General features: G+C 35.4%; 1 protein-coding gene across 3 annotated transcripts in view; it reads left to right on the top strand.

The window, feature by feature from the left end:
• Positions 1-13,528, top strand: part of COL25A1 (collagen type XXV alpha 1 chain) — a 467,999-nt gene that overhangs the window by 254,969 nt on the left and 199,502 nt on the right. For all 3 annotated transcript variants that reach the window (XM_045995538.1, XM_045995543.1, XM_045995552.1), the window contains exons 3-4: positions 882-926; positions 2,945-2,952. In XM_045995538.1, coding sequence (XP_045851494.1) covers positions 882-926; positions 2,945-2,952 — 53 coding nt within the window. The remainder of the gene's footprint in view (positions 1-881; positions 927-2,944; positions 2,953-13,528) is intronic.

Genomic DNA, 13,528 nt, shown 5'->3' on the forward strand with positions numbered 1-13,528 from the left:
TCTCATTGTGGGCTAATTATTCTCTTCTATTTGCCTGAACCATAATTCAGTGGGAACTAGTCCTACTCAAGGAAATGAAGGCAGAAATTATATAATTGAGAGTAATGGCTTGAAAGCCATGAATGTCTAGAATCTTGTGTTAAGTCTGATGCATACTAGCTTGGTGGTCTTTATAGGCAATTCACTGGAAAAAAAAAGTTTTTTCCTTCACTTTCAAAGTGAGGTCATCGTGAAGATTAAATATTTACTGACTGACAATAATGACCTAGCTCCTTAGAAAAATGAAACCTATAGCTAGTACCTAAACACTTTCCAATAAGAATATGATTTTTAACTCCACTGGTTCTCAATTAGAGAAATTTCAATATATGAAAATTCACATGTAATAAAATGAAAATATTATAAGGATTATTTCCTTATGAATATATACATTTAATTAACTGTGAACTAAATATTTTTAAAGGAATCGTGATGGATTGACTGAAGAGAAACGATACTCATTGTGCTCAGTGCTTTTAATTATTAATATACTACAACCTTTAGATAAAAAATTTTCATAAGAAACATGAAATCTCAACAGTACCAATTTGCAATTAAAGTCTTTCTTTATTGATGTTATCCAGGCAGGATGAATGAAAGTTCTGCATGTTTATCATTCTTAAGTAATGCTAGATGATTAGACATCTGGTGTAAGTTTTATAATTAAATGAGGCTTAAGAGTTATGCTGATAGGATAATGCTGGCCTCTACAAATATCTGGTCCCTTTCTTGAAGTTGTCAGTTAAAAACAGTGATAAATTGTAGAAATTACTTACTAGCCATTTTTGAACAAGAAACAAAATATTAAAACCATGTTAAAAAAATTATTCTTTATATTTTAGGCCCTCCAGGGAAACGAGGTAAGAGGGGCCGAAGAGGAGAATCTGGTAAGTCTCTCTTTCAGCTGCTCCTTGTCATTAATGTTTCAGTTAGATTCCTGCATCTGTTCCTCCTAATTAATGATTATATTGTCTTTCTAGAGGTTGCACATAAGCTTGTGTGTTTAAATCTCCTCTGCTAGACCTAGAATTTTTTTCATCTTCTTCTTTCCATCAAACTGCAGGTAGAAGTTTGGAAAATATTGTTAATTTTTTAATGTTGGATAACCACTGGGACCCAATTTTGGGTTACTTAGTGCATCAGGTGAAGTTTGGCCTTTCTGCTACAGTCAACGGTTTATAGCTGCACGCAGTGTGGCAATACGCCCACACTTCCATCTCCATAGAGAGCAAATACAGGATCTTTATGAAAACATCTGCTTTGGGACACTGAGGCACATGTCTTGGAAAGTTTTATTGTTATTTTATCCAACTGGTACAATTTTGTTATGCTTTTACTCTCATTCATTTCAAAATTTGGAATTTTTGTTCCTCTTGTATAACCCTAGAATTTTTGTGATGACAGCAGCCTCAGTAATCAATCCAGCATTTTCATTTTGTAGTTGAGGAAATGGAGGCCCTGGAGCAGTCAGGTGATTCGGCCAAGGCCGTGCAATAGTTTATGAGCAAAATTTGAAATGGGACCAATTGCCTGGTGCCCATTTCAGTTGAGTTTTTGCTTTCAGACCAAATCGCTGTATGTATCGTCCTCTTACCTTGCAAGGAAGTACTGATGGCCTGATAAGATTTCACATGGTCATTGACATTTTTGGCATCTTAGACTTTATAAAACAAGCAAGACAGTAAGTATACACACTCATTTGGATATTTGGTTTCAAAAAAAATTTTTTATTTGAGTTTTTTTCTTCACTTTAAAGGTAATTTAAGGTTTGATTCTAATTGCTAAGAAATACCATTTTCCACTATTTTTTAGTAAGTACTTATCAATGTTAAAAACAATCAATTTTTAAGTGTTAAAATAGCAGAAATACTAACCTACCAAAAAAAGTAACAGATTGGTTTGCTGTGGATTGTTGTGATTTTTTTTTTTTGTCTCATTTCCTTTTTCAGAAAAGAAAAAAAAAGATGTCAAAGTAAAAGGGATTTATGAAAATTCAGTAATTTGGGCAGTATAGCTACTTAATTCCTTTTAAGTGTTCTTAAAAGTTATCTTTAAACATCATTTATTCTAAATAATTGGATGCTTGTATAGGGATCCCTTTCACAATACAAAGTATTATATTAGAAGATGGTTTATAAATGTGTTTTAAGGAAAGAAATAATGAAATATTAGTGGAACAAAATAATCAGTGAATTGATCTTTATCAAAGGAAATAAAAAGGATTGGGGGGGAAGTAAACATTTCGTACTGATGTGAAGTTTTATAGAAAAATTAAAAAGTCAGTTCCTAACTTATTGACTACTAAAACTTTGTGTTTTAATTGAATATACAGCATGGAAATATTGAAATTTTCTTAGACATTGCCTGTGTTTTGATGAGAATGTATAGTTTCAAAGAAACAAATATTAGAGTTTAGTGCTTTATATATTGACAATGCTACTGAATGAAAAAATATTCTTAGAACAAATCATGGGTACATTTCTCATTTAACAACTTTATCAAACTCAAGAAAGTTATATATCAATTCTCTCTAACTGGACTATCATAAATGACCAAAGGTCCTACTGATTCATATTTTATCTAAATTTTTAAGTATAAGTAGGACGTCTTAAGATGAACTTCTCAGTAATTCATAGACAGGTCTCAGGGAATCTGAGCATCCATTGAAATTTCATGTAAAATTTGATGTTCAGATAGATGTAAATACACTTTTCTGATATGGTAGCAAAGTTGTCCATGATCTAATAAAAAGATTAAGAATCACTGAATTCTAAATGACTTCTTCATCTTGTATTTTGCTGATGATGACAATGTTTTCATCTTGTGTTTAATCTTAATATTTTGTATCTTCACTAATTCATCTCCCCCTTTCTCTTATTCTCTCCAACCCACCCCCACCCCACAGGTCCTCCCGTAAGTATATTTGCTGCATTTGAGCTCTTGTACATTAATTGGGATCAAGTAATTAAAACTTTGTTATGGCATCAAAATATAGTCTATATTTCAATTAGAAAAATGTTACTGACCTTTGAAGAGTATTTAGTGTCAGGAAATTATTTTTTAAGTAAACTATTTTGCATATGTTCAAGTACAAAACATGTTTATTTAAAAAAAAAAACACCTTATTTTTAATATGATCACAAACCAGTTACTCTCCAGGGAATTTTTGAATAACTTATGAAGCTCCTGACATTAAATGCTTTTCCTGGAATTCTGAGGTTTCTCTTGCAAGCAAATCCCCATGCTATTTCCCACTTCTTTTTTCATGTTTAAACTTGTATCTGAAATATTTGCATTTGCCAGTTCACCAAATGTAGATGGCAACATGATCATGGAAATGATACCCCCCATGGGCTTGGTCTGGTACTCCCTCCTTAGGCAACACTCCCTTTGAAGTCTGTCGGAGTTTGCCTGCTTAAAGAACATGAGGTGGAGTCCTTGGAGGGTTGCACTTTCTTTTTTCTTTCCTTGAGTAGGTCAGAGCTGTAGCATTCCAGCCTGCTTTGCACTCACAGGAACAGATTATCTTGTCAGCTTTGAGCTAGATGTGTTTTTGAGTAATAATATCCTGGATATCTGTTGTCTGACCCCAGTGTTTGCATTGTCCACTGTACGTTTACGGTAGCAATGATCATTGGCCTTGAGATATTTGCTCATCCCGAATAGCCAGTTTGCTCAGGGTTCAAAGACTCCACATTGGCAACGTATCTAACAGGCCAGCATGGTCTGGAGAGAGGGGCTTAGCATATACTAGTTTACTTTATTCAGAGGAAGCATTGGCTTCCAAATATCTTTTGCAGTCTTCCTGCCACGTTCAAGGTTGGAACATAAATCATGTTAGAAGTGACTTTGCTTCTGTAACTGACTTTCAGCTCCTGCTTAATGCTAGGCAGATGGCATGGCCCAGGTCTAGGAGCCTTATTCTTTGGCTTCCTATGTAAGCCTCTGTCTTTAAAACTAGAAACAAACCATTACTACCCAGAGGAAACTCTGGAGATTACAGCCAGAATAGTGTTGAAGGCTTTTTTTGTTGGATGTAAGTATTAGACATGCCAAGAGGTAGTTAAATCTTGCTTCTGCCATATGGTGACCTTCTGGGTTCTAGTATTTCCTCTTTGGCCCTTCAAAAGTTTTCAGCTGCCATACAGCCCCTCCCTTCTTGGGACCATCTAGTAGTCCAGGTTCTCCACTAAAGATTTAATTGTACTTTCTTATTATATAGGAAAAAAAATCAAACTAATATGTTTAAGCCTTGAATACAAGCATACCTGGGAGATATTGTGGGTTCAGTTCCAGACTCCTGAAATAAAGAGAAAAACACAATAAAATGAGTAAAATGAAGTTTTTGGCTTCCTAGTGCATATAAAAGCTATGTTTACTGTGTACTGTAGTCTCTTCAGTGTGTAATAGCATTATGTCCAAAAAACCAAAAACAAGGTACCTGCCTTAATTAAAAAATACTTTCTTGCTAAAAATGCTAACCATCATCTGAGATTTCAGTGAGTCACAATAACTGATCACAGATCACCATAACAAATATAATAATAATTAAGAAGTTTGAAATATTGTGAGAATTGCCAAAATGTGACACGGAGACACAAAGTGAGCAAATGCTATTAGACAAATGGTTTCTGTGGACTTATTTGATGCAGGATTGCTACAAACCTTCAATTTATAATAAAAAAAAAAACCCCTATAGTCCTGTGAAGCCCAATAATGCAAAATGTAATATAATGATACATGTATGTATATGGCAAGTAATATTCTAGGCACTCCACACACATACTTTCATTTTATCTTACATAAATCCTGGTGTTACCATTCCCAATGCTCAGTGAAGGCAAGACTACAGAAGTTAATTATCAATGGTTTCACCTTTAGAGAGGGTTTACAATAGATATATCTGGTTTTATTTTTTTTTAATATTTTTTATTTATTTGACAGAGAGAAATCACAACTAGGCAGAGAGGCAGGCAGAGAGAGAGGAGGAAGCAGGCTCCCTGCAGAGCAGAGAGCCTGATGTGGGGCTCGATCCCAGGACTCTGGGATCATGACCTGAGCCGAAGGCAGAGGCTTTAACCCACTGAGCCACCCAGGCACCCCTAGATATATCTGGTTTTAAACCCTTTCCATTTACTGCATTATCCCTGTCCCTTATGAGATATGAGTATGTTACAACATGGATCGCTGTCACACAAGTTTGTCAGGCTATGGTCAAATCATATTCCTTGAAATAAGTAATTATATGTAATAAAAACATGTCCAAGAAATGTAAAGGTGTTGCTCTATAAAATGAGCATTCAGACTGTCCCATCTTGATGGCATTTTGAAGAAGATATACTGTGTTTCAAAAATTACATGAAATCCAAGAAATAAGATATAATTGTGAGTTTTAATAATAGTTGGGTTTATAATTTATAATTTTAATTCAATAAATAATTAAGTTTATAATTTAATAATAAATGAGTTTAATAATACTGACTAAAAGATAATTGATGTCACATTTGGAAAGACGAAAAACCATTGATTGCAAAAAAGAGAAAAAGTATCTATTGATCATGCTCTCTTTACTAATAGAATGGAGTCTTCTAGTACTTGGGACCCCATACCATGAGAACACTTATGGGTGAAATGCCTTATAATGAAATCCTCTTGAGCCTTTAATTTCTAAACACTTATGATTTTCAAGAAGGATTAGCATTTTATCAAATTTAACTTTAGAGTTATAAAATATTTCCATTATATTTCTTGCATCTGAATAAAAGTAAATGAACAGTGACATTATTATGGTTAAATAGGTTTACCAATGATATATTTATTGAGGTGTGATATCTAATTATTGACAATTATAATTTGAAGTGACCATACTCATCCTAGTTTTAGCATCATTTAATTGTATGTGTATTTTTTTCTCCTTCCATTTCTTTTTCATGAACTGAAATCTGAAAGTTTCTGTATTTTTATTTTTAGAGGAATTTTTTCCCCTAATTTTGCATTAAAAAATATACTTAACTGTCTTCACAAATAAGAAATTGAATGAAATATGAAAGCTTATGCTGCCATTTTAATGGCAATTGCCCTTGCTTCCATCCTGTAAATTCAGTGTAAAGCACAAGGTGGTCTGAGAATTTTGATAGTCTTGCTTTTGGTGAGGAATCCATGGCACAGAGCCTGTGCCAGACCCCTTGGCAGAAGTAAATTCCTTGAGCTCCTTCTAGCCATGAGCTTCCGTGGCCCCATGGTTTCACGTGTACAGAAAGATTATGAAGTGTAACCTGGTGTCTTGTGTATTTTTTTGACATTCACATTCATTTGTTGTGAAATGTGCTCAGTAGGTACAAAACAGCATTTGCACACTTAGGAAACAAACAAATAAAAGATTGATTGGCCTGAAGGACAATTATCAGATCTCCTGGCACTAAGAGTCACCTTTTTCATTGTCCTTCTGAAGTAATACCCTGAAGTAGAATTAAAAAAAAATTAAAAAGCATAATGATAGAATTTAATTTAGCAACTTTCCATTTACATCTTCATTTGATATATTTTGGGAAACTTGGGTATGTTACACTAGAATTATGTCTGGCCAAAGTGATTATTCTCTGTCGGTTTCTATGTCTTGCATATTGAGATCATTTATAATTTAAACCTTGAAATTCAACTTGATTTTGATCCCACATATCAATTTACTCTTTAGGAAGAAGCTATTCAGTTTAAAACTCAGTTACCCTCTTTGACAAAAAGATATCACTATCATAAGAATCTCTATTATAGAAGGCTCCAGTGGAGTAATCTTATGATAATGTAATTTACTTTTACATGGATATCAGGAACTTTATTCTATTTTCTTTTTCATAAAGGTAAGATGTATTCAAACATTGCTCAAAAGGAATCCATGAAAGTGCTTTGACTGCCTAGCTTGGGTATCATGAATATATTTGCTAGAATGATTTGCCTGACTGTTGTGTTACCTGATTGCACACAGCATGAATTGTACCTTCTATTTTGGGTGTCTTATAAATACATTAATGTTTCAATAAGAAGCAAACAGTAAGATTAAAATTTACAAAGTGACTTTAGAGTTTTCAAATGTAGCAAATCTTGCACTATTTTGGACCGTTTTTCGAGTCAGTGGAGGATGTGGTTTCTCTGTCCTTTTGTTCCCAAAGAAAGTGCTATTCTAATCTTCATAGGTAGCAGATTCAATGGAGTCCTATAAGTGTAGCCAGAAAAGAGTCAGGAGACCTGTTTTAACTGGCTTTTTATATGTATTGGTCTATCAAGCCGTATAATTGTGCTTGACTGACAGAGATATGATGTTATTGTTGGTAGCGTAGAACCCTCTGAGGTGTGAAATACGAGGCTCTGTTTTGTCCCATCTACCTTCAGCAATTGTCAACTCCATTTGAAGCCCAGAATCTTGTTGACAGATGAATGAAGCAGACTTAGCCAAGTTAAGCTTACAATGCTATTTCTGCCAATATGGTAGATGAATTAGGAAAAGAAATCTCTGAGGAAATTTTAGATGAAAAACTCTGATATCTTTACTTCATATTGAAAAAACAATATGACTTTTAAGTCAATTGTAAATCTTTTCTAGATACGCTAATAATTGCAGTTTGTGGTAAACTTCCAACAACATGTCTCTTTACAGACCAATTCTCATACCAGCCTCATGATGTAGAGATTTATTATATCCATTTTACAGATTGAGAAACTGAATGTTGGGCAGGTTAAGTAATTTTGCTCAAGCACTCACATTTAGCAGGAAGCAGAACCAAAATTTGAACCCATGTCATCTCTATCTCTCTTAAGCCCGTTTCCCCCATTCCCATATCTCTATAAGATGTTTTTCAGGCAGGAGCGCCTGGGTGGCTCAGTGGTTTAAGCCACTGCCTTCGGCTCAGGTCATGATCTCAGGGTCCTAGGATTGAGTCCCACGTCAGGCTCTCTGCTCTGAAGGGAGCCTGCTTCCCTCTCACTCTCTCTGCCTGCCTCTCTGCCTACTTGTGATCTCTCTGTGTCAAATAAATAAATAAAATCTTTAAAAAAAAAAGATGTTTTTCAGGCAAGTAAGGTTTAAGGTTTACCACTTTCTTTGTAAATACCTTCTTTGTTGTGTCTTATCCTACCCTCTGTTATTTACAGTTCCTCTTAAGTTTTCTTAGTTACCTATAGATCTCCCATCTTCCATGTGCTCTTTCATACAGCTGGTTACTCAAGACAAGCTTATAAATTATCTAATTCACATCTAAGTGTGATGATAAGAGTTTTTCCTTTGAGACAAGAAAATTAAATATAAAATTGTCTCAGAGTATTTCAGTAAATGTTCCTTTAATTTCCTCTTTGTTATATTCCTGCTTAATTATTAGCATATTTTAATTTCTATTTGGGCTCAAAGAGTATGCTTTTGGGTGTGTAATGGCTTATTTTTTCTATAATAATGGGCATTATTGTCGATAGAGCAAACCATTTATCTTATAGGAAGCAGAATCACCATAATATACTAGGATGGGTAGATAAAATTCAGATATAGTCACCATAACAAACCAAAGAAACAGAGAAAACAAGCCTGGAGAACTAGTTTGCATTTAAGGCTGTTTGGGGACTATAATAGAATGACCATAGGCTGTCACAGACGGGTAGTTCATTTTGGGACACTGAACACAGGTTTGTCTCTTGGAACAAAAGGTAGAAAAAGTGGGTTTAACTATAATTCTTACATAGAATAGATTCCCTAGCGTCTTTTTATGTCTTCTGTTTTGAGTGATTCAGCTGCCATTTTTGAAGAGGGAACTGTGTTTAGTGGCAATTTTTTTCAATGCTCCCTCTCATATTGTTTATGTAGATTTAGTGCCAGATTAAGCAGAACTTTGGAATTTTTGAAAAGGGAAAGATAATGGGGAATGACCCACAAATTGAGGCAAATAAGGGTATTTAAAAAGGGGGGGGAGAGGAGGAACTAGATAACAAAAATATTGACAATGTTTTTCTTTTTTTTTTAAAATATTTTATTTGTTTATTTGACAGAGGTCACAAGTAGGCAGAGAGAGAGGGGGAAACAGGCTCTCCGCTGAGCAGAGCGCCCGATGCTGGGCTTGATCCCAGGACCCTGAGATCATGACCTGAGCTGAAGGCAGAGGCTTTAACCCACTGAGCCACCCAGGTGCCCCGACAATGTTTTTCTTTGCAACATTATTTTTTCTACTGTTCTATTTCTAGATGCCATCTGTTTTAGAATAACTATAGCTATTATAACAGACAGACCCTGAGATGTTAGTAGTTTACCACAATATACATTTATTTCTTATATATGATGAGGGATAATCTTTCAAGGACCCAGAGTGATGGAGACTATCTTTTATCCGAGTGATCTAAAGTTACACTGAGCATAGATATGCAACCATCAGATAAGAAAAATAAGGAGAGAGAGTTAAAGGTTAGATAGAATTTTTTTTGGCCAGCACTTGAAGTTCAGGGTTTTATGGTTTATATCACTTTTGACCACATTCCTTTGGCAAGAGTCAACTTCCATTTTCACATATAACTGCAAGAAAGAACAAGAAATGTAGCTGTGGGCTCAGAAGAAAAGGTAAACACATTTGGTAACAGCCAATCTCTGCTGCCCTGTCTGGAAATAATTCCTTAAGAAATAGGAAAAAAAAAAAAAAAAGAATAGAAAAAGCCAGAAATCCTCAGAGAGATTTACATAGGTATGCCACTTGGGTAATAATGTAACCTCTGTCTTACTGTAACATTTTAGAGAAGAAAAACATTCTTCAAAACTATTATCACTAGAATGGGGCACCTGGGTGGTTCAGTTGGTTAAGCATCCATCTCTTGGTTTTGGCTCAGGTCATGACCTCAGGGTCATGGGATTGAGCACTGTGTCAGGCTCTACGTTCAGCGTGGAGTCTGCTTGAAATATTTTTCCCCCTCCCTTTCTCTCTCCTTCTGCCCCTCCCCATACTTGAACGCTCTCTCTCAAATAAATAAAGAAATATAATCTTAAAATAAATATTACTAGAATTTTTGGGCAGGAAATAAAAGTAAAAAGGAAGAGGTTTTTTGTTTGTTTGTTTGTTTGTTTAAGTTGGGAATTGTTTTATAAGAAGAGTAGGGTTTTAATGCCAGGTCATGAGCCCCAGTCCGGCCTACGTTACTTTGTAACATCATTGATAAGGAGGGCTTTTTAACTTTAAGCATCATCAGACTCTGTTACAGCTTTCTCTTTCTTCTCTCTACTGTCTCTTGTGCCACTGAATGACTTCATTACCTTTGCTACAACAGTACTGGGTTCACACTAACCTCCTCAACTAGGAACAATTTTGATTATCTATTTCATTTCAAACTTCCAGTTGTTTCAGGCGAAAGTTTAATGTTTAGTAATACTTTTATGAAAAAATATCACTAACCTTTTTTTTTTTAATTTTTACTTTTTAAAGGGCTGATTGTGTTTTTTGGGGGAAGCTCATGTCCTAAGTGTGTGTACATGAGTGCCTTCCACCAAAGTCACCCCCAAAGTCCCATCTGTACAGCCAAAGCCTCCATCTGCTACTAATGCTTTTAATGTCACTCTTAGAAGGTTTGAAAAGTAAGTAACTGTCACTCTTTGGTGGGAGACAGATGATTAAAACCAAAGAGAGTTTAGACATGGATACTTTCTCTCCCAGAGATACTTGATAGATGAAATAAGAGAGAGTTAAAAGAGTGTTTCTTTTTAGATTAAAAAAATAAAAAACAGAACAGGTAGCACTAACACAGTCAGAATTACTAAAAAGGCACCTCTCAGTTTTAAAGTTTTTGCTGTCGGTTGTTCATCAGACACCTGTAAACCTTTCAAGTAGCCAGTCTACAAACAAATGGGGTGTCACAGCACTCTTCCCTGTTTGACTTTCTTGTGATCAAATATTTAGTTATGTTGCTGATTCCTAAGACTCTCTGCCTATGCAAGCCTGCAAATAAAAAGCTTCTGGGACAAGGGGAGATAATTATATGACTTCCCAATTGTGGATTTGTGGACAATAACTAGCCTGGTCAAGAAAGTCACTCTAAAATAAAGTTCTGTTAGAAAACAGTTTGGAATCATTTTGAATGTTAGCGTTTTGAACAAGGTCAAACAAGTAATTGAAGGGTACATCATTGTTTCCTCATGAATGTCTATGTACTCAATAATCTTTGTGGAGCATGTGATTACAGAGAAATCCTCAATGTTCTCGTTCTTCTAAACTAGCTACTTAAAATGCTGCGATTTTCTCTTGTAAAAGGGTGGCTTCTGCTTCATTTCTGATGATTGGGACACCATGAATTTGGCCTACATTTGGCCTCAGTTGACTAAGTGACCTGTTTGATCAGAATGGAGTCCTAGACTATAACATAGAAAGAATTCCCTCATCTAGATGTTAAATGAACCTCAGTTCTAGCTTTGGTGTAATTAAAAGTCAAGCCATGAAACTAAAGTATCTTAGGTTACCTAAGTGTTCATATGATTTTAAAAAAATAATTCTGAATGATATTTTTAATGCCTTTTTAATTTTCACAGTTCCACATGCTTTCTTGAGATTTGCTTAGTGTTAAATAAAAGAATGCTTTTTTCTCATTTTCTTACTTGTTAATAACTTCAGTCTGAGAAATACATATACATCTCTAGCTTTTATTTCTGTAGAATTTTTTATTAGAAAGTATTTCTTTATGGTCAAGGAAATGAAAAAGTATAGAATCATAGGATATAGGGTCAGGAGATACTTTAAAGGGTTATTAATAATTAGCTAATACAGTTATTCAAATATAGTGCCATTTATCACTGATTCATTCATCAAACTCATATTGAGTACCTAATATATGCCATACCCTCTGCTGTATATGGTGGTGATAAAATACAAGATAAGACACGGTCTTCAAGGAAATTAAGAGTCTAGTGGAAGCAAAACAAACAAAAATATAGCAATATTATGTGAGAAGAAGTGCTCTGGTTATTTGCTCTGGTTATATCCAGGTACAAAAGGAGAACAATAGAAGGGTAAATAACCCAGATTTGGGTGAGGGATGGGAACAGGGGTGCCTCTGGATTTATGATAAGTCAAGGAATTATTGACATGAAAAACTTAAGTAATGCAATGTTTTCAGGAAGGCTAGCATTTTTGAAGGCTTTGAGGCATGAGACAGAATGGTATTGGGGAAAGCTGCATTTTAAATAGTTTGAAGTGTAAAGTTCAGGGCCATAAATCAAGAGAGCAGAAATTGGAGTGGATAAGTCTGCGAAGGTCCATGCAGGAATGCTAAGTCATTACCCTGAGAGTATACAAAGTCTGAAAGATGTAAGAAGCATGGAGACATGGTCAGATGAATATTTTAGGAAGATCATTCTTGCTAAAGGACAGAAGGACAAAAGGGAAGTGAGAGATGATTAAGGTACTGTTGCAATTCCTTAGGTGAGAACTATAATGGCTTGGAGAGAAGTAGAGATTGGGATAGATTCAGGTGCTGTTAATGAGGTAGAAAAGGCAGAAATTTGTGACTAGATGTAAGGGTGAAGAAGAGAGAGAAGCGGGGGTGATTCTCAGGCCTTGCTCTGGGTAATAATAGTGCAGGCCACTGGGACAAGGAATAAAGAAAGCAGAAGAAGTTTGGTCTAATGGAGAGTTATAGATGCATATTGGACATTCAAACAGAAGCATCCAGTTGCCAGTTGGCTATGTTGTCATTCCACTCAGGGGAAAGGTTTGAGCTGGAGTGAGAGCTTGGGAATAATGAAAGTATAGCTGGTTATTGACGTGATTGAAGTTATCAGGCTATTCAGCTCATGAAGACGAGACCCTCCCCTACTCCCTTTTAGAGTTTGTCCCTTAAGAAGTAGGTGGAAAAATGGAAACTCTTAAAGAAGACTGAGATGGAAAAGTGGAGCCCTTAAAGAAGACTGAGATGAAGGCTTAGGGAGGTGGAGGGAGAATCAGGACATACTAGAGTCAAGGGAGACACGGGAAAAGTCTTAAAATGAAGAGAGTGGTGAACAGTGTTAGGTAATGCAAACTGGTAAATGGGATGAAGACTGAAAAATGTGCACTGTGTTTACCAATACAGAAAACCTTGGTGCTGTTTTTCAGAGCACCCCCAACCACATTAATTATCATCACTTTGTTCCCTGACTGTGGTCTATACCTATCAGCCATTTTGCCCAGAGTAGGTAGAACAGATGTAATACAAATAAACCACAACTGGAAAACTCATGTATCCTCAGGACAGCACATTTTATTAAAATGTCTCTTTTGATTATTACCACAATGGGAAATAAGTATAGCATTTGGATGTAAGATACACGCAGTGCCAAATTGTAACTCACAGCTTATGAGTACAAAGGAAGGTCTCTCATTAAGTTTCTCCCTCCATCCCTCCTAGCCTTCTTTTGTTCCTTAAATTATTTTATTTTTTTTAAGATTTAATTTATTTATTTAAGAGAGACAGAGAGAGTGCGAGTGAGGGAGTGAGCACAAGC

Source organism: Meles meles, chromosome 2, assembly GCF_922984935.1.
Source record: "Meles meles chromosome 2, mMelMel3.1 paternal haplotype, whole genome shotgun sequence".
Taxonomy (NCBI): domain Eukaryota; kingdom Metazoa; phylum Chordata; class Mammalia; order Carnivora; family Mustelidae; genus Meles; species Meles meles.